The sequence below is a fragment of the Palaemon carinicauda genome, chromosome 1 (genome assembly GCF_036898095.1).
Source record: "Palaemon carinicauda isolate YSFRI2023 chromosome 1, ASM3689809v2, whole genome shotgun sequence".
NCBI lineage: Eukaryota > Metazoa > Arthropoda > Malacostraca > Decapoda > Palaemonidae > Palaemon > Palaemon carinicauda.
In genome coordinates, this window is record NC_090725.1 from 203034095 (window position 1) to 203055308 (window position 21214).

A 21214-nucleotide genomic window follows, 5' to 3' on the forward strand; every position below is an offset into this window, starting at 1 on the left:
TGCCCCAGTTATAATAACTTACGAAATAGATATCTATTTGAGGCTCGAGGTGAGGGTGGCAGGTTCATCCTTGCCAAGATTCTTGGACATGATGTGTCCTACTATGCGAGTGGCATTTTTAGATTTATTTCAGAAGCAGGTCTTCTGAAAACTATTTAATTTCTATAGTGACATTCAACTTTTATGGTTTTAATTGAATATTTTATTTAACTTTTATATAGAATAAATTATATAGGTGTCAATGACCTTAGATGTCAGGATGCCTGAAAACCTTAAACCAATCAATCAATCAATGATCAAGATTAATCATACGGACTTTTTGACCAACGCCCGGAATCAGGGGATTTCCGTATTGTATTGGATATTGTAAAAAGTACATCACATGCTCCAAGGCCTATGTAAAAGAAAAAAAAAAACTAAACTTTAAAATAGGGAGCAGATGATTACCATCAGTAAAATCATTTAGGTGTTTTGCTGAAATTCTTCCTCAAAATACCCCCAAATGGTTTCCTTATTGGATCTTCAACTATCTATTCATCTGTTTTATCATTATATGATATACAAGATGGAAAAGAATAAAAAAGAAAATACACTTAATTATTTTCTCAGCTAGCCATATGCCTGTCTCTGCTATTAATCCCTAATAACTAGTCAAGTTAATGGTTTCACGATGTTCATAACTTCACTCAACTGTTCAGGACGTCCGTGGTCACACTACTTTTAGCCAAGTGGCAGGTGAGGTAAAGTTTCAAAAGATTGTGTTTGTTATTACTACTACTATTCATATGCACCATGTATTAATCCGAATTCAGGTCCAAGAAAACTCCCTTCAATACTCGTACATACATTAATCCCTGGCCGCAATTCGTATAATATAATTTTTCGCAAAGGAAAGCATGAATTAAGACAATGGTGGAAGTTAAAGAATTGTTATTGAGTACGCAAATAACCGCAGTGAAGGTTAAGGAGAACACAGTTTTCATAGGTAAAGTTGTTTCGTGGTTCGTGACAAAATTACCTAATACTGTCATAGTATGATACTTTAGTTTTTCCCCAGATACATGAACCTCGCATTTTACCAACTTTTTATCTTTTAAAATTTCTCTTTAATCATTATCGCAATTCAAAGAACGGTGGGCGCAATATTAACTAGTCCTAGCAGATGTAAATTTGAGATTGTAAGGCCTATTACCCCCTTGGTAAGAACACCTATGTACACGTAAGGTTATAGAGCCAATCTTAGGGAAAATCAAGGCAATTCTATACAATAGCCCCGCCACTAATAATTTTGTTAAAAAAATCTGATGAATTATTGCTTTACTTGAAGCTGACCTTTTTTTAATTTTTTTGAGGAGGAACAGTATTTTAACCCAATGTGTTAACCTTTCCAATCTTGGGGGACCCCCAGTGGGAAACTGAGGCTTTTGGGTGGGGAATGAATTAAAGAATCTGTTTTAACATATGAACACTGGCAAATGTATAATTAGCAATAAACAAGGTCACTAGCTAACCTGAACAAACCACCTAACCTAACCTGGTAGCTGTATCCTTACCTAGCGGGGGTGGCGTCTTTTTATGTACAGGGTTCCTATTTAAACTAGGAACATTCTTACTAAGACATTCTTATGATATCTAACAACTGCTTTAGTTGCACAGGCCACTATCATACTCACTTGTATGGATAAACAAGGTGGTAAGGTTTCCCTAGATTACACTCTAATACTGTACTAGGTAAACCCATGTCAGTGACTAAGCCAGTAATCGAACTTACCACCCTCTTAAGAGCGAGTCTTCCGCATAAATAACTAAAGGTTTGTTAGTATGGGAACAAATGACAAATTTGGAGATGATTTGTACTTTTCCCGAACTACAGGTAATACAAGCCTGTACTTATTTATATAAATAGGCCCGCCATCACCTGTCCCCTAGTAAGTCCTGCCTGCAATAAAAAAATTATGGAGTTCATTGAACCGTGAGTAGATATAGGTGGCTGGGTATCCCCCCAGTCACCCTTTACCTACTCTCTGTTAGTGGTTAGGTAGTTTGCCACCTTGCACTTTAAATCTAATGGCTACCTTCCAATTCCACTGAAAGCATATTCCACATAGGCTAAATAACTACAGGTTTTTATTAGTTAAAAAAAAATAGAAATTATCTCCGAATTTGTCATATTTGTTCCGTATCTGAAATTCAAACCTTCACTATTTATTAGGGGTATTACTTTTGGCAAAGCAGAAAGGACGAGCCATTAGAATTTTAGCGAGGGTTAACTACCCATTCCGCTTGTTAAGGGGGGCAGGGGGTGCAGCTTGCTACCGCTCCCGCTCACGCACCTGTGATTTAGCACACTTTGCTGTTGGTTAGGATGGTGAACGGTCGTTAATGCTCTTCATCCTCACCAATATTTTGGACTGCCATTAATGCTTTTTGTTTGTGCTTTGTCTTTAACAGTGTGTGTTTGTGTTGATTTCTGCTGACTATGCATACCTGACCATGACTTGAAGGGTGGCCCTGCGGTACCTTCATGTCGGCTGTGGACACTGATCGTCAAACCCTTTGTCCCGCCTGCAGAGGTAAACGGTGTGATAGTGAACATGAGTGTATTGAATGTCGTAAGTGGTCTGCCGATGCTCCTGCCCCTTCAGACTCTTCAGCTGTTGCTGCCGACTGCGCTTCCCCCGTTTCTGATCATCCTTCAAGGGGGAAGCAAAGTCCTTCGTCTGTCTCTTGTGAGTGTTACTCCTCCTCGGGAAGTTCACTCATAGAGACTCCTCTGCTGTTTCCAAAGGTCAGCTTGCTGATCCACCTGCCCCAGAGGGAGTCAAAGATCTCGCAGAGCTCGCCCTCCGCTTTGCCTTAGATGTGTTCCTTCACCATCGGTGAAAGGCGAGGCACTTCAGCCTTGTCTTCACAGTCTTCACTTCCGTTGTCTTCTGGCCCTGGACCTTCTCCTGACGATGCTACCATTTGTCATTGGACTTCGGCCTTGGACTCTTTTGTGGATCTTGCGCTATCCCCCTCGGAGGATGTTCGCCCTTCCAAAGGGCACATCCCTGTTCCTGATCTTCCAATGCGCTAATCTTCTGCATCTCTCCGACCTTCTGCCCTTCCTTCTCTGTACCTGACTCCTGTTCCACGTCGGCCTGCTCGCAATGTGACCAAGCTTCACTCCCCCTCGCGTAGCGTTGTAAGCCTTCTGCTGTGTGCCAGTGCTTATCAGCGCTCTAGCACTCACCAACAGCTCATCAGTGCTCACCACCGCATCATCACATTCCAGCGCGCTCTGACACATCAGCTCTCCAGCACTCTCCAACGCCCCAGCGATTTCCTGATTGCTAGCGCTCTCCAACACGTTCGTGCCTTTCGTAACATCAGCTTTTGCCAGCTCGCCATTGCTCACCAGTACACCAACGCTCGCCAGCGCACCACCGCTCCTCAGCTTGACAGCACTCTCCTGCGTATCTGTACTTCCCTACACGCCAGTGCTTTCCTGCGCGTTAGCGCTTTTCAGCTCGCAAGCGCTCTCCAACACGTCAGTGATTTCCTGCGCACCAGCGCTCGCCTGTGCACCTGTGCTTGCCTGCGCGCCAGCGCTCTCTGGCTCACCAATGCTTTCCTGCGCATCAGCGCTCCCCAGCTCGCCAGCACTCTCCTGTGCATCAGCACTCCTCGGCTCCTAGCATTCTCCAACTTGCCAGTGCTTTCCTGCATGGAAGTGCTCGCCAACATGCCAACACTCTCCTGCGCACTTGTGCAAAACAGTGAAACAGGTTTTCTCGGACTTCAAGAAAGTCACGCAGTCAGAAGTAACAGACAGGTAGGTGTTTTAACAGGTCACCGTCACCCCATTCCCCTCCCTGCAAATGCATTACAGCGCGACTGCTGGGGAAAGAGGGAAAGGGCTCCACAGAAGGGTTCAAGATACCGAAGATCCCTTCTTCGAAGGCGAACTCATTGCGTCAACCATTGGTCAATACTTATCAGAGGGGACCTTTGGTACTTTTCCCTTCTGCAGGTCTTTCTGACAGTGCCACTGTTAGCAAGCAGGCTTGGTTCAGTGCCATGGTAAGAGCAGTTGTGCAAGCCTTCGAGCCTACTTTTTCATTTGCTGTTCCGAGACCTTGCAACATCTGTCGGCACCAGCGAAGCTCATCCAAAGAACCTCAGCTCCTCCTCTGAAGAGGTAAAGAGGAGTCTCAGATGCGATAACATTTCCTATGGTGAAAATGTCTCCTGTTAGGCCTTCGAGGCCTTTCCTTCCTGACTCTCCTTCCGGACACTCTCCCGCCTCACCTCTGCCGAGGGAGCCTCGCAAGGGATGGGTTTCCTCCCTTCTCCCTTGCACGAAGAGCTCTCCACCTCCGGCGGAAGTCAGTAAAGACAACTTCAACCGGCCTTCAATGTTAGAGTCCTATCTCCTTCCCCGGAAGAAATCGAAGGACTCTAAAACTCTGCCAAAGTTCTCTTCAAGGACCTCCAGGCCTGCAGGAACCACCAGTCACTCTAGGGATGTTCACGATCCACCCTGAGATGAGCTCTCTGGGCTGGAAGAAGGAGACTTTGCTGCCAGTCCCACTTCAGAGGGGGAGCAAAAAGAATCAGAACATGCCTTCTGGCAAGTCCTGACTCATGAGGGTACTCAACAGGTTTACCAACCCGGAGATACCCCCACAAGAGGGCAACGACACGGTCTTAGATCATGTCTTTGGCACTCGGAAGCCCTCAAAGACCAGTGCAGCCTTGTCCGGGCAGAGATGGCCCAACAGCTCTCCGAATTCTCCTCCTCTCAACGTTCGGGCTCTATCGGCAAGCTCCTCCCACCTTCTCGCATCCAGCAGAGGAGGTACTTTGAGGTCTAGGACGAGCCTCGGCCAGCGCTTCCACTCCACCACTCTCTGGAAGAGCTTACCAAGTGGGTCTCTCTTGAAAGGCTCTCTAGCTGTCAGGTCTCTTTCTTGGCAGCTGAGATCCTCAACCAGGTAAAGGTCACGAAGTAAAGAACGTAAGGTTTGTATTTTGTGTTGGAAATAAGCCAGTTTTTAGTTTCGCTGAAGTCATGATCCTATTAAAGGTTGAAGGTTTGTATTACGTATAGGAACAAAGTACAATAAAAATACAGCCTCATCTCTTATCATGTTAGAAAATGACTATTATCTGAAGTATTCATAATTAGTTTGTTTAATATGAGGATCAAAGAAAGGTATTTGAGCTAGAATTATCTTTATATGCTAATTTTTTTATTTTGTTGCAGGTGAAGGACAGTATCTCTACATTCATAATCTTGATACGGGTGAGAAGTTAGCTGGTACTCGTGTTTTCCAAGCAGCTGCCATTCATGGTCTACAGATAATAACATCATTGAATGGTTCATCTGCTATTTGGAAGGCATTAGTTTGGGGTCAGAAGAGCTTGTCTATTGTTTTGTTCAAACCTGCAGAAAATATATGGTATGTTTGAAGGAAAGTTTATCATAGGTCTCTTCTTAGTGGCTTATATTTTCTCCTCTTCATAAGGGACATACAGTAAATTAAATTTTCAAATGTTGTGTTATAAGTGTAAATTTTTCCTTAAGGCTTTCAAGGTTCATTTTGTGTTATGCCAAACTAATAAATAAGCTCTTATTAAACATTACCTTAGGATAATTTAGCTAGCTCAAAATCCCAATATACTCCCCTCAAATTTTAACCACACATTGGCAACCATGCTACCTCCTATTCTGTCCCTCCGTTGGCAACACTGGTGGCTGAACCGAGAATTCACTCACCTTTATATTCAGTTGTTAACGAACGGCTGGACTGTCAGCAGCTGACCGCTCTTTTGAATTTCTGTTTACCCTTGTTTTGCTCGTTATTTCCTTCATTAATTTGTGTTTGTTCCGTAACTGGAATACAAACCACGCTATTTAATAGGGGCATTACTTTCAGCGTAGCTGAAATGACGAGCCATTAATTTTTAACGAGGGTTTACTACCCACACCGCTAGTTAGCGGGGGTAGGGGAGGGTAGCATGCTACCCCCCCCTCTCACACACCTGTGCTTGAGCTCACTTTGCTCTCGGCTCGGATGGTAGTCGGACGTGTCCGCTTTCATCCTCGCCGTCATTTGGCTGCCATTAATGCTTTTGTCTTTTTCTTTTTCTAGTTCTGTTTGTGAAGTTGGCCTCTGTGATCATGCGCACCTGCCCTGGATTTCCTGACCGCCCCTGTGGAACATTCATGTCGGCGGTCGAGACTGATCCTCACGTCCTTTGTCATCCTTGTAGGGGCCAACGGTGTGATAGCAACAACAGGTGTAGTGAGTGTAGGGAGTGGTCTACCTCCCAGTGGGAGAGGTTTTCGTGACGACCGAAGAAGAAGTCCAAATGGGATATTTCTCCTTCGAAGGTTTCTTTGAAAGGAGAAAAACCCAAGGCCTCTTCTTCCGTTGCCCAAACCTCCTCCGAAGCTCCCACTCGGTCGGTCTCTTTCGAGAGACCATCGAGTGGTAGCGTAGACCGATGTACTGTTTACCAACCTCGGGGCACGAGAGATGACGTTGCTTCCCTTAGCGAAGCAGCTCCACCTCTCCCCCGTAGGGAGGATATGTCACTAACCCCCCTATTTCAGCTTTGGTCCTCCTTGGGGCTTACGTGTTCGCCCTCCAAGGAGGTTTTGCTTAACTACATCTGATTGGGTGCCGCTGTCAAGCAATCGCCGTCACCGGCAGAGGTTGATCCTCTGTCTCTTGTCGACATTTTGGTGTCAGAGGTATCCAATGCGGTATCACCCATCACCTCTGCCTCTTCAAACCCTACGGTAGCTGATGGCTTAGTTTTCCCGTCTCTGTTTAACCTACGAGGGAGAAACTAAGCCCATCGCCAGTCTCTCCTGCTGGTGTTTCTGTCCCTCGGGGGAGTTTACTTACAGAGACTCTTCTTCGGAGGACTGCTGAAGGTCAGCTTGCTGACCCTACGGCCCCCAGAGGGTGCATTCGTCGTAAGGCTCGCCTTACTCTTCGCCAAAGAGGCGCCTCTTTGATTCAACACCTTCGTTGCAGTCTACCACAGAGGAGCCTCGAGAGCAATCACCTATCACTGTTCCTGCATTGGTCCTGGACCTTTCTGCAGATCGTTCGCGATCTCCTTCAGTGGAAGGTCATCCTTTTTTAAGTATACGTCGACCTTCCACACGACAGACCTGCCGACCTGCCGTCACCCTTTTTACATAGTCCTAACAAGGCTTCACCTGAGCACACTAAGGCGCGCCAACCAGATACGCGCTATGCGCCAACGAAACCTGTTGAGTGCTCTTTAGTAGCTCGTCAGGCCCCATCACTAAACCCTAACATAGGGCATTAAGGGCGTATGCGCCAACACGCGCATACGTCCCAACAGGAGCATAGCTCCATCACGCTATGCACGCCCTCACGCACATACGCGTCCACGTTCTCCTGCGCGCCAGGTCTTGCCTGAGCCTAAGCGCAAACATTCCCCTACGCGCCCGCGCCCAGCTGTGCGCCAACTCTCACTTGCGCGCCGTCAACCTCCTGCGCGCCAGCGCTCTTCTTAGCGCCAGCGCTCTCCTACGCGCCAGCGCTCTCCTACGCGCCAGCGCTCTCCTGCTCGCCAGTGATCTCCTGCGCGCCAGCGCTCTCCCGCGCGCCGGCGCTCGCACCCAACAGCTAACTCTCCTGCGCACCAACGATCTACTGATTTGGGCGCTGCTGGGAAGTCAACAAAACTGGCTTCCCCCACGCGCCAACTAGCACCATCGTGCCAGCACTTGCCTTCGCGCCCGCGCTCGCCATCGCACCAGCCTTCTCCCGCACGCATCTGCGAGGATATGTGCGCGCTCGCCTATCCTCTCCAAAGGATTCGCGCCAACATTCTATCGCGCGCCTCACATGTTTCAACTACGCGCCCGTGCGCTAAGGATCTTTCTCCTGCGCGCGCGCCCCCTACGGCTGGTACAGGCACACGCGAACTATTGCCCGCGCCCTCAACCCATTAATCCTGCGCTCCCTCAACGCATTGATCCTGCACGCCCGCGTGCGCGTGAATACTCTCCTGCATGCGCACGCGTGAATACTCTCCCGCATGCGCACGCGCCAACAGTCTCCCGCACGCGCGCGCCAGCAGTCTTCTGCGTGCATGCCCCGGTATTCTCCCTCGCGTGAGCCCCATTATTCTCCCTTGCGCGAGCGTCAATATCCTCCCCCGCGCGAGACTGCTGAACTACGCACGACAAGGTCGCCATCACCTCATTCCCCTTTTAAGCGCATACCACCGCGCATTGTGGGAGAAGGGAAACATCTAGAGGGGTCCAGGATCCCAAAGCCATCACAGGCGAATCCACCAATGATGAGGACTCCTCCTAGGGATACTTCAATTCCTGTCCCTTCAAAGGGTGTGTCTGACAGCGCATCTGTCAGCCAACAGCCCTGGTTCGGTGCACTGGTCAGAGCCGTAACGCAGGCTTTCAAGCCTGTCTTCTCTGAATTAGGGCACAGATCCATGGCTGCTTCTACCCCTTTGAAGAGAAAAAAAGGAGTTCCAGACGCGGTAACTTCCCTAAGGGCGAAACTGACTCCACGCAGACCTTCGAGGCAGGTTCCTTCTTTTCCCCAGACTGCCTCTCCTTCCCTTTTGGACGAAGATTTCCCGTCCCCAGGGGAATCACGCGAGGAGAGACTTTCCCCCATTGCACCAATGGGGGAAACCTCTCCTTGCGCCGAGGTGTCTACTCAGTCGGGGATTAAAGGGAACATGCCATCCTCGTCAATGTTGGAGTCCTACATCCTTCCCAGGAAGGAATCTAAGTATTCCAAAACATTGCCGAGGTCCTCTACTAGGACTAGGATGGTGCCAGCTAGCCACTCAGGGAACGTCCGCGACTCTCCCCAAGAAGAGTCTTTGTGGACAGAAGGAGACTTCGCTGCAAGTCCTACATCAGGAGGAGACCAGCAAGAGTCAGAACATGCATTTTGGCAAGTCCTGACTCTAATGAGGGCTCTCAACGGGTTTTCCGACCCAGAGATCCCTCCTCGAGAGAGCAAGGACACGGTCTTGGACCGTGTCTTTGGTACTCAGAAACCCTTCAAGACCAGTGCAGCACTGCCCTGGTCTCAAGGGGTTAAGAGTACCAGGGACAAGATCTCTCTACAGCTCTCCGAGATGTCCTCTTCCAACCATTCCAGTGCCACCAACAAGCTCCTCCCACCTCCTCGCGTACAGCAGAGGAGGTACTTCGAGATCCTTGAGGAGCCTTGTTTAGCTCTTCCTCTTCACCACTCATTGGAAGAGCTTACCAGGGGAGTCCCTCTTGAGAGACTCTCCAATTGGCAGGTCTCGTTCTCGGCAGCCGAGATCCTCAACCAGGAGAAAGTTGCGAAGTGTGCATCTGGTTGGGGACCGTAGGTATCCTGGTACGTTCTGAGGATTTCTCCAAAGAACGTACCAGGAAAGCTATGGAGACCTTTCTTCTCTCAGGTACTCGCACGATCGAGTTTCTGGCCCACCAAGTCTCGAACTTGTGGGCAAATACCATTCTGAAATGTCGGGATGCAGTAGCTGAGAGATTCCATCAGAAGGTCCCTAGCACCGAGATCAATAGGCTCAGACATTCCTCTCTAGAGGGATCCATCTTGTTTGAGCCTAAGGATATGGAACTTGCCGCTGAGAGGTGGAGGAAGTCTCATCAAGACTCCCTTCTTCCTAGAGGTTTAATATCCAAGCCCTATAAGCCTCCAGCACCACAGCAGTCCCGTCCAGTCAAGACCACTAAGACGACAAGAGCAGCGAAGACCTTGGTGTCTAAGTCCTTTCCTGTCAAAGAAAGGAAAGGCAAAAAGTCCTCCAGGGGAGGCAAGAATCCTAGAGGGAGCAGCCGAGGCCACAAACGCTAGGATAGGCAGTCCCCCTTATTTATTTTTTTTTATTTTTTTTTTTTTCTTCCTAATGTTTTTTTGAAATGGTGTGTTGGGCAGGCTTAATAGAAGGGCCATGAATGCCTGGTGGTTTATCAAGAGGTTGTCTTTTCCTTTTTCTGATTATTTTTCTTCTCAAAACCATCCTTACTGTCCTCCCTTCAGTTGAAGTGGCTATCCTGGAGGGTATTTAGCCTTGCATGGTGTATCGGCTCCTCCATGTTGACCAGTTTTTCCGACTTTTTACTATAGTCTATGGGTATCATCAATCACTTATTTTATAATTCTGTACGTATTGTTTTTGTTATAATTCTTGTTAATCTAGTTTTTAAGTATGATGTCTCTTTTTTTATTTCTATTAATTCTTATGCTGTCTGGAGACATTGAGCGAAATCCGGGACCAGTAGGTCCTAGATTTCGTCAATGTCGTCTTCTGTATTGCAATATTCGTGGTCTTCATGCAAATATCCAAGACCTTACAGTTGCGTCCAGACAGTATGATATTCTTTTGTGCTCAGAAACTTTGGTTTCTAATATGAGGCACTCATCTGAGCTCCTTATAACTGGTTTTAAGAAGCCAATAATGTTGAAACGTGATGCCATCCCTAGGGCCAGGGGAATGGCGGTGTATATTAGGACCGAGTACCCTGCTTCTCATAAGTCCTGCTATCAATGTGGATGTCATGAGATTCAGGTAATAAAAGTTTGTGGCAGGCATAACAACTTTTATTTGTGTTCGATCTACCGGAATCCAGACATAGATGATTCTATCTTCGATTGTCTTCTTACCATTATGGCTAAGATACAAAAAGATGATAGAAAGGCTTCTTTTGTCTTTGTTGGTGATTTTAATGCTCACCATAGGGAGTGGTTAAGTTCTATCTCTCCTACCGATCGCCATGGCTTAAGAGCTTTAGACTTTGCCTCTGAATCAGGCTGTGAGCAAATCATAAATGAAGCTACTCACAGGTCTGGTAATTGCTTGGACCTCGTATACACTGACTCCCCTGGCGTTATAACTAGTAAGGTTGGTTCTCCAGTCGGGACATCTGATCATGCCTTGATTTCATTATTAGTGAAGACTGAGCAGCCTGTCCCTGATATATCATATTCTTGTAAAATTTATATGAAATCCCAAGCAGACTGGAATGGGATTTTACATGATCTTTTGTGCTTGAATTGGTCACAATTATATAATAGTGTAGATCCTGTTGTCCCTTTGAATGAGAATCTAGTCAACATAATTGATAGGCGTATCCCTTCTCGTGTGCTAAGGTACCGAGTGAAGGACAAACCGTGGTTCAATGATGATTGTAGACGTGCTTATTTGGAGAAACAGGAGGCCTATCATCTTTGGAAGGGTAACAGATCAGATTTGACCTGGAACAACTATACTCAGCTTCGAACTTTTGCTCAGAGAGTTTATGCCTCAACTGAAAAGGAGTACAATTTAACCATAAAAGAAACACTTTCTGGTACAACTCAGGAACATAAATGGTGGTCTACCCTTAAATCTGCACTCTTTGGTGTAGATGCAACAGTTCCTCCTTTACTTAAACCAGATGGCTCAGTCACTCACTGTCCAAAGGAAAAGGCAACCCTTTTGGCTGATGTTTTTGACAGTAAACAGAGTAATGAAAAACTTGAACTTCCTCATTCCTGTTTTCCTGAGGCTAAACTAACTAGTTTAGCTTTTCGATCTTGTGAGATTAAAGCTCTGTTGGTGGACCTTGATGTTTATGGAGGTGTAGACCCAAATGGTATTTTTCCTTTGTTTTTTATAAAGACAGCAGATTTCTTAGCTCCAAAGTTATCTGTTATTTTGCGCAAGTTAGCAAGAAGAGGAGCTTTTAGCACTAGTTGGAGAATTGGTAATGTTACTCCTCTATGTAAATGTGTTTGTGGTAGCTCAAATCCCACTGATTACCGCCCAATTTCCATAACTCCCATATTATCTAAAGTTTTTTAACGTCTTTTGGCAAAACGTCTTAATAGGTTTGCTGAAGGTAATCATCTACTCCCTAGTTTGCAATTTGGTTTGCGTAAAGGCCTTGGAGCATGTGATGCCCTTCTCACAATCTCCAATGCTGTACAGAAATCCCTTGATTGTGGTCGGGAAGTTCGTATGATTGGCCTTGATTTTAGTGCTGCCTTTGACCGTGTTAATCATGAGGCCCTTGTTTTCAAACTGAAACAGTTGGGAGTGGGTGGGTCGTTTCTTAGCATTATTATTGATTTTTTAAGTAATAGATCTCAAAGAGTTGTCGTTGATGGGCACCATAGTGATTATAGGAATGTGATATCCGGTGTTCCACAGGGTAGTGTTCTTGGCCCATTACTTTTCATACTATATACACATGACATGTGGTTTGGCCTAGAAAACAAGCTTGTTGCATATGCAGATGATGCTACTCTCTTTGCATCAATTCCATCCCCTGAATGTAGATCTAGGGTTGGTGAATCCCTTAATAGAGATTTAGCTAGAATTAGTGCATGGTGCAAATTATGGGGTATGAAGTTGAATCCTAACAAAACTCAAAGTATGATTGTAAGTAGGTCAAGGACGGTGGCTCCTCAACATCCGGATCTCGGTATTGATAATGTTTCTTTAAATATGTATGACTCTTTCAAAATTTTAGGTATGATTCTCGACAGTAAATTTACTTTTGAGAAACATATAAGGTCTGTGTCTTCTTCAATTGCACAAAAAATAGGCTTATTGAGAAAGTCTTTCAAGATTTTCGGTGATCAATCTATTCTGAAGAAGTGTTTTAATTCTTTCATTTTACCTTGTTTTGAGTATTGTTCTCCTGTCTGGTCTTCAGCTGCTGATTCTCATCTTAATTTGTTGGACAGAAACTTACGGTCTATTAAATTTCTTATTCCTGATCTAGATATTAATCTCTGGCACCGTCGTTCAATTAGTTCATTATGCATGTTGCATAAGATTTTTCATAACTCTGACCATCCTTTACATTCAGATCTCCCTGGACAATTCTATCCTGTTCGTAATACTAGGCAGGCAGTTAATTCTAATAGCCAGGCCTTCTCCATCACGAGGCTCAATACTACGCAGTACTCTAGAAGTTTTATTCCAGCTGTTAACAAGTTGTGGAATAATCTTCCTAATCGGGTGGTTGAATCAGTAGAAATTCAAAAGTTCAAAGTTGGAGCAAATGCTTTTTTGTTGACCAGGCGGACATGAGTCTTTTTATAGTTTATTTATGACATATTTGTTTTTGATGTTGTTAATAGTTTATATATGACACATCTGTTTTGACGTTGTTACTTATTTTGGAATGATTTATTGTTAATTTGTTCTCTTCATTTATTTATTTCCTTATTTCCTTTCCTCACTGGGCTATTTTTCCCTGTTGGAGCCCCGGGGCTTATAGCATCTTGCTTTTCCAACTAGGGTTGTAGCTTGGATAGTAATAATAATAATAATAATAATAATGTCCACCAGTGGGGGGATGCCTACAAAGTTGCTCAAACAGGTGGAAGCAACTCGGGGCCGATTCCTGGACAATCTCCGTGATCAGTCTAGGGTATCGCGTCCCGTTCATAACATCTCTACCTCCCCTGACAACGAATCCAGTGTCATTAAACTCCCTTGCCATGGGATTGGCAAGGGGGCAAGCCCTTCGGGCAGAAGTCCAGACCCTGTTGAAGAAGGGCGCTCTCCAAGAGGTCCTCGACGGATCTCCAGGCTTCTTCAGTCGACTCTTTTTTGTAAAGAAGGCGTCTGGAGGCTGGAAACCAGTCATCGACCTCTCAGCTCTGAACAAGTTTGTCAAACAAACTCCGTTCAGCATGGAGACGGCGGACACGGTCAGACTTGCAGTAAGACCGCAAGACTTCATGTGCACACTGGACCTAAAGGACATGTACTTCCAGATCCCAGTCCATCTGTCTTCAAGGAAGTACTTAAGATTCAGCCTAGACAACATAAAGTACCAGTTCAAGGTGCTGTGCTTTGGTCTCTCCACAGCACCACAAGTCTTCACCAGAGTGTTCACCCTAGTATCATCTTGGGCACACAGGATTGGCATCCGTCTCCTCCGTTATCTGGACAACTGGTTAATCCTAGCAGACTCGGTGTCAACCCTTCTTCAACACCGAGACAAACTTCTGAGACTTTGCCAAGATCTGGGGATCATGGTAAATCTCGAAAAGTCTTCACTACTTCCCACTCAGAGACTGGTATACCTAGGCATGATTATAGACACCAATCTCCACAAAGCCTTCCCATCAGATGACAGAATAGCAAGGCTGAGGAAGGTCGCAAGACCTTTTCTCAGACGAGAAGAACTTCCAACCCAATCGTGGTTACGTCTCCTCGGTCACCTTTCATCGCTGGCTCATCTAGTTCCCAATGGTCGCCTCAAGATAAGATCCCTCCAATGGCGACTCAAGTCCCGGTGGAATCAAGTGTACGACTCCCCGGACATCCAGATCCCCATGGGACCTGCGGAACGGACGGATCTCCAGTGGTGGGTGGCAGACGAGAACCTACGAAAAGGAGTGGACCTTCTCGTCCTCCCCCCGGATTTGATGCTGTTTTCGGACGCTTCAAAAAATGGGTGGGGGCCCCACGTGCTGCACCACACGACCTCAGGCCTCTGGTCAGAGTCAGAAAAGTACCTCCACATAAATCTCCTAGAGATGAAGGCCATCTTTTTGGCCCTTCAACAGTTCCAACAGTACTTGGCAAGTCACTCTGTGGTGGTGATGAGCGACAACACCACAGTAGTGGCCTACATCAACCAACAAGGAGGTACTTTTTCGCAGCAACTATCCCATCTAGCAGTAGTGATACTGAGATGGGCCGAAATCCACTCGATACCACTATCGGCACGCTTCATTCCGGGCAAAAGGAATTTGCTCGCCGACAACCTGAGCAGAGCATCTCAGATAGTGAGTACCGAGTGGTCTTTGGATCATCTTGTAGCCAACAAAGTCCTGACTTTGTGGTATTCTCCGACTGTGGACCTCTTCGCAACGGCTCTGAACTTCAGGCTCCCGCTGTATTGTTCCCCAGTCCCAGACCCCAAGGCTCTCTGGCAAGATGCTTTCCAACAGCGGTGGGACAACATCGATGTTTACACCTTTGCCCCGTTCTGTCTGATGAGGAGGGTACTCAACAAGACCAAAACATCGGTCAATCTTTCAATGAGCCTCATAGCTCCACTATGGCATCACGCGGAATGGTTCCCGGACCTTCTGCAGCTCCTAACGGAGCTACCAAGAGAACTCCCTCCAAGACACAATCTACTCAAACAACCACATGCCAACATCTTCCACAAAGCCATAGGTTCACCACGGCTTCATGCCTGGAGACTATCCAGCATCTCCTCTCTGAGAGAGGATTTTTGCAACAAGTTGCGATCAGGATGTCTGGACACCTGCGAAAGTATTCGGCAGCAGTCTACCAGGCAAAGTGGAAAGTCTTCTGTGGTTGGTGTCGTGGAAAGGGTATCTCCACTCAATGCCACTATTCTAACAATAGCGGAGTTCCTCGTGTATGTGCGTGAAGAAATGTGCCTTTCAGTCTCGGCAGTGAAAGGCTATCGCTCAGCCTTAAGTCTAGCTTTCAGGCTGAAAGGAATGGACATTTCCTCATCGCTAGAACTTTCTCTACTCATACGTAGTTATGAACTTACCTGCCCTCAGTCGGATGTAAGACCTCCTGCATGGAACGTGGTTCGGGTTCTCAGGTCTCTTTAAGAGACCTCCCTATGAATCATTGTGCCAGGCATCAGATGGTATTCCAGCTAGCTTTGGCCTTGGCCAAGCAAGTTAGCGAACTTCATGGTCTCTCGTATGACATCGCCCATTCAAGGGGATGGGGGGAGGTAACGTTCAGCTTCGTCCCCGAGTTTATTGCTAAGACTCAGAATCCAGGAGTAGCGGATCCTTGATTCGACTCCTTCCGGATTTCTAGTCTCCGTTCTGTAACATATGACCCGGACCATCTCTTACTATGCCCAGTAAGGAGTTGAGGCTCTACCTCAAAAGAACAGCTGCAGCCCGTCCTCGTGTGCCAGCACTATTCGTCAGCACAGGAAGGACTAAGAGGAGGGTCACCAAGAACACCATCTCTGCATGGATTCGCAGGGTCATTGACCTGGCCTTGAATCCAAACCCTCCTCCGTCACGTCGCCCCAGAGCACATGATGTTAGGGGCATAGCTACGTCCCTGGCCTTCATAAGAAATTTTTCAGTGACGCAGGTTCTTCAAGCTGGGGTGTGGAAATGTCAAACAACATTCACATCCTACTACCTGCAAGACGTGATCCACAGGAGACTCGATACGTTCGCTATCGGTCCTGTGGTGGCTGCACAACAGCTGGTTTAAAACCTCAAGCTCCTTATTGGACAAGTAGCAGAAGGTTGAGGGTATTGTTACCCGGTTTTAGTCTGCATGAATGAAAAGGTTTGACTGGCCCTTATTCTTTTCTTCATCATCCCCTCTCTTGGGGAAAGCAGCATCCTGGGTTCTCTGCATAGCTGACCTCAAACCACTGCAGGTAAACCATGCTCCCTTGTGTTCCTAGTATTAAGATTAATACTGTTATGTCCCCATACCCTGACGAGGTGGTATTGGGAAAGTCCTAGTCTACAAGTTTCCATCTAAAGAAATTCAGAACAACTTTCTAGGACAAGACACACTTCTTCATACCTTCACACACAGGTTGCGTAGGCCGCAGACCTTGCGTAGCAAGGTTCTAGCGAGGTGCAGGGACTCCTTATTTCTTAGGTGCTTACACACTAAAATAACGAGCCCCCGTGCAAAGCCAAAAACCAGACTGGCTGGGACGTCCACCCTTCCTAATGGGTGAGTCACCCCTATTAAATAGCGTGGTTTGTAATCCAGTTACGGAACAAATGACAAATTCGTAGATAATTTTCATTTTTCAATATTAAACTTACCCGGTGATCATATAGCTGTCAGCTCTGCTGCCCGACAGAAAAAACCTACGGGCGGAATACGCCAGCGATCGCTATACAGGTGGGGGTGTACATCAACAGCGCCATCTGTCAAGTAGGTACTCAAGTACTCGATGTCAACAAGAACCAATTTTCTCTCTGTCGTGCCAATGGCAAGACCTACTAAATACGCCGTCCCTAACTGGATTTGTTTTCACAACGATTTGGTGAAGTACACTATTCCAGTTTTGAGCTTTCGCTATGCAGGGGTTTTATCTTCATTTCAAAACTTGAACTCGTTTTGGATAGATTTAATTATGGTGACGAAGAGAGTATGGACTCTCTTTCACTTTTAAATGGCCGACCCTTCCCTTAGACGGAAGTGTGTTTAGGTTTTTGGTAATTTTGCTTAACAAGTTATAGATCTATTTATTTTATATCTCTCCACCTTTATAGGCCTCTTCGATTAACTTTCCATTTATTATAAACTTATAAAAAATTAATTTTTATGTTTGTTTATATGCGACCTTTCCTAATAGTAGGCGGTCCTTACTTGGAACCGAAGTTAATTAACATTGAGCCCGTCATATCGTATTTAACCTTTTAAGAATTTAATACTTTTTTAATTTTAATGTTTTATGAAAGAATTTCTTTGATAGTCTCGTACTGTTTTCAAAGATGAACTAACGTTTAGTTTTTTAGTCTCCGCAGTTGCTGACGTTCAGAACGTTCAACATGCGCTCTATCGTTACGATAGAGAGAGAGAGTGTATCACGGTTTCACGTTGCAGTAAGAGTAAACCGATTCTAGCGTTTCGTTCATTCTTTCTTAGCTTAAATGGTTTAAATTCTAAATAAAGGAACTTTTTATTTGGGAAACCTTTCAGTTTTTTCCTTTAGCAAATAACATGTTTTAACGATATATAATTGGGCTCTTCTCTCAGGTGCTAAGTCAAGAGAGAAGAGAGAGAGAGATAGAGACGGAGGGAGAGAGAGGAGAATAAACGTTTCGTTCAAGCGGGTAACGTTGTTCTCGTTTTTTACTCTTCTCCCTAGTCGCTGTAGGGGAAGAAGGTAAAACGTTTCTAGGGTTTTATTCTTGTTCCCAGGCTTTATGCGGTGAGAGATTGTAAACGTAGTTTATTTGATCTAGTGTTTAGTCTCTTTTCCAGCCACTGAATTCTTTATCTTTATTTATGTTTTTCTGTTGCATTGTAAAACTGTTTTCGCAATTACTACCTTTTAATGAAGGATAGGATTGCGTGTTTCAGGTAGAAATCAGTTAAAGTTTCGATTTCAGTGAAATAAGTGCAAACAGAAAATCAAAAGTGATAAAGTGATATGCGCAAAGTGTTACAGTGTTGCGTCCGAGGGTTCGTCTGTTCGTGCCAGTTGTTCACCTAGTCCGGGACCTCTTACAAGCTCCCAAGCCCAGTGGAGAAGTAATGTCGAACGACTTATGGGTTCCACAGGCCTTGATCGACGAACAGACGTTTTTCCCTCCGTGGTTTCGGGCGTATCTACACACGTTGCCGACGTGAGATCGCCCCACCCACACAAAGACGAGAGAGCCCATTTATTCCTCGGCTGCGGAAGAGGTTTCTCGTAGAAACCATGGACCAAATCTTGCAGCTTTTAAGTGCAAGTCGGTCCCTTCCGCGCAAGTCCAACGGCCTAGGTGTAGCCACTGGGTCAGTTCGGACTCGCTGCAGTCATCCGACGACTGCACACCTCCCAAGAGAGGCAAGGTGGTACCGCAACAGGCAGTAACTCCGTCTGTTGCCGCACCAGCTGTTTTAGACCCTCAGTCACAACGGACAGTAGCTCCGTTTGTTGCCGTTTTTTGTAGACCCTAAGTGGTCTTTACTGCAGTCTATGCAGACTCAGTTAGCTGCGGTTATGCAGGAGTTTCGTGCGGAGAAGGTTGACTCTGCTCTCGTTAGCCTACAACCTGCCACGGTTGTGCGCCCAGCTCACGCTGAGGCTGCCTGCTCCCACACTCCGGCTGCGGAGAGCTCCACCTCCGATGCGCAATCGACCCTGCCAGACGCATGTTAACGTTAGCCGACGTGCGGCTCCCTTCGTTGACATGCGTGAGCTACCGCATCAGCAGTGGGAAGGTGGAGTCAAGCTGCCGTGTTTTGACGCGATGCGTTAGTTTCCGCAACCCACGGCAGTCCCCACCACGCACCACCACTCCGCTTTGGTTGTTGCCTGCTCCCACACTCCGACTGCGGAGAAGGTTGACGATGCACCCGTTTGCCTACAACCTGCCACGGTTGTGCGCCCAGCATGGCTGCCTGCTCCCACACTCTTGTTGTGAGAGCTCCTCCACCCATGCGCAGTCGACCCTGCCAGACGCATGCTGACTCCCACAGACACACGGAGCACTCCGTTGCCGTGCGTGAGCTACCACAAGCTGCCGTGTTTTGACACGGTGTGTCAGCCTCCGCAACCCACTGTGGTTACCGCCACTCGCCCGCAGCAGACTAGTCAGTCAGGAGTTGAGGCTTCCCCACACAGCTTTGGTTGTTGCCAGCTCACAGACTGTCAAGCAGTTACATGACGTTGCCTTCTGGTCTGCTACTAATGCACCAGTGCTGTATGTCCTCACGCACCTGTTGTGGTTGACAGTTCAGTTTTTGACAGTTCACAGACTGTCAAGCAGTTACATAACGTTGCCTTCTGGTCTGCTGCTTATGCACCAGTGAGACCCTCACTGAGATAACCTAGCTTTTCTCGGACATGGTTCCTGTAGATGAGAAAGTGCTGTTCTCCCTCCTTCTGGTATTCCTTTGAGGACTCTGTCATTTGGAGAGGAGCCTTAAGCTGCTTAGCCTCCTAGGGACTTTAATTAAAGCATAACAAGGCTTCCAGGGATGGTAAATGGTTCCGCTTCAGTCGCTAACCCTGTCTGTTGCCACACCTGCTCCCATAGACCCTAATGGGCTTTGTTGCAAGACATGCAGTCCAAGCTTGTGTCCTTGATAGAGGATTTTTTACAGAGAAGAACCTTCTAGCCAACAACCTTCCTACCGGTTGGTTGTACGCCCTGTTGACGCTGAGGTATCCTACTCACGTCCGCCAGTTGAGATGGTTCCTCCACCGGTGCGACCCAGTGTGTGTTGCCAGTCGCACGTTGACGTTAAGCGACTCTCGGAGGTGGTTGTGGACGTTCAGTGTGTCACTAGGAAGACGTTCAACAACCAGCAGAGGTGACTTGTTGTGACGCAGTGCGGCAACCTCAGCAACCCGGTAGGGGGTTGACTGCACAACCCAGACAGTCTAGACAGTTTCGGGTTGACGCTGTACTTCCTCGCATCCCCATGGTTGACAGTTCACAGACTGTGCAGCAGTACCATGATCTTGTGTCCGGCTCCGTCACGCATCCACCAGTGCGACCGGATTCAGCGAGTCAGACGTTGCCCACTCCGTTGCCGTTTCCTCATCAGTTTCGGATGAGGAACCCTCTGACGAGGACATTGCTGAACAAGACGATCAACCCCCAGCCCTGCTATCCATCCAGAAGATGCTGAAGAAGGAACACTGCCCTGTCAGGCTGTGGATGAGTCTGGTTAGGACACTGTCATCCGTGGTTCAATTTGTGTCACTTGGAAGACTACACCTCCGTCCTCTTCTGTATCATCTAGCTTTTCACTGGAAAAGGACAAGACGCTAGAAGCGGTCTCGATCCCGGTTTCCGGAAAGATAAAGTCTGGTCTGACTTGGTGAAAGGACTTTATCAACCTTTGAAAGGGTCTTCCCCTGACTGTTCAGACTCCCAACCACGTTCTCTTCTCGGACGCATCGGACGTAGGCTGGGGTGCGACATTAGGCGGTAGGGAATGCTCGGGATTATGGAACTCGAGTCAAAGGACAATGCATTTCAACTGCAAGAAGCTTCTGGCAGTACGTCTGACCTGGAAAAGCTTCAGGTCTCTCCTTCAAGGCAAAGTGGTGGAGGTGAACACGGTCAACTCCCTGCTTTGACGTACATCTCCAAGCAAGGAGGGACCTACTCTCTGACATGGTACGAGTTCACAAGTGACCTCCTCTCCTGTTCAACAGGTCTAGACTTTTCACTAGTAACGAGGTTCATCCAAGGCAACTTGAATGTCATAGCAGATTGTCTCAGTAGGAAGGGACAAATAATTCCAACATATTGGACCCTCCACAAGGATGTATGCAAGAGACTTTGGGCCACCTGGGGCCAGCCAACCATAGATCTCTTCGCAACCTCGATGACCAAGAGGCTCCCAATACTTTGCTCACCTATCCCGGACCCAGCAGTAGTTCATATAGATGCCTTTCTACTAGATTGGTCACATCTAGATCTATATGCATTCCCTCCGTTCTAGATTGTCAACAAGGTACTGCAGAAGT

The 21214-nt window shown here is 46.8% G+C and overlaps 1 protein-coding gene across 1 annotated transcript in view; it reads left to right on the forward strand.

Moving 5' to 3' along the window:
* Nucleotides 1–767: 767 nt before the first annotated feature.
* Nucleotides 768–21214, forward strand: part of LOC137637807 (tRNA (34-2'-O)-methyltransferase regulator WDR6) — a 408022-nt gene continuing 387575 nt past the window's right edge. The window contains exons 1-2 of the mRNA XM_068369918.1: nucleotides 768–985; nucleotides 5252–5447. Coding sequence (XP_068226019.1) covers nucleotides 910–985; nucleotides 5252–5447 — 272 coding nt within the window. The 5' untranslated portion in view covers nucleotides 768–909. The remainder of the gene's footprint in view (nucleotides 986–5251; nucleotides 5448–21214) is intronic.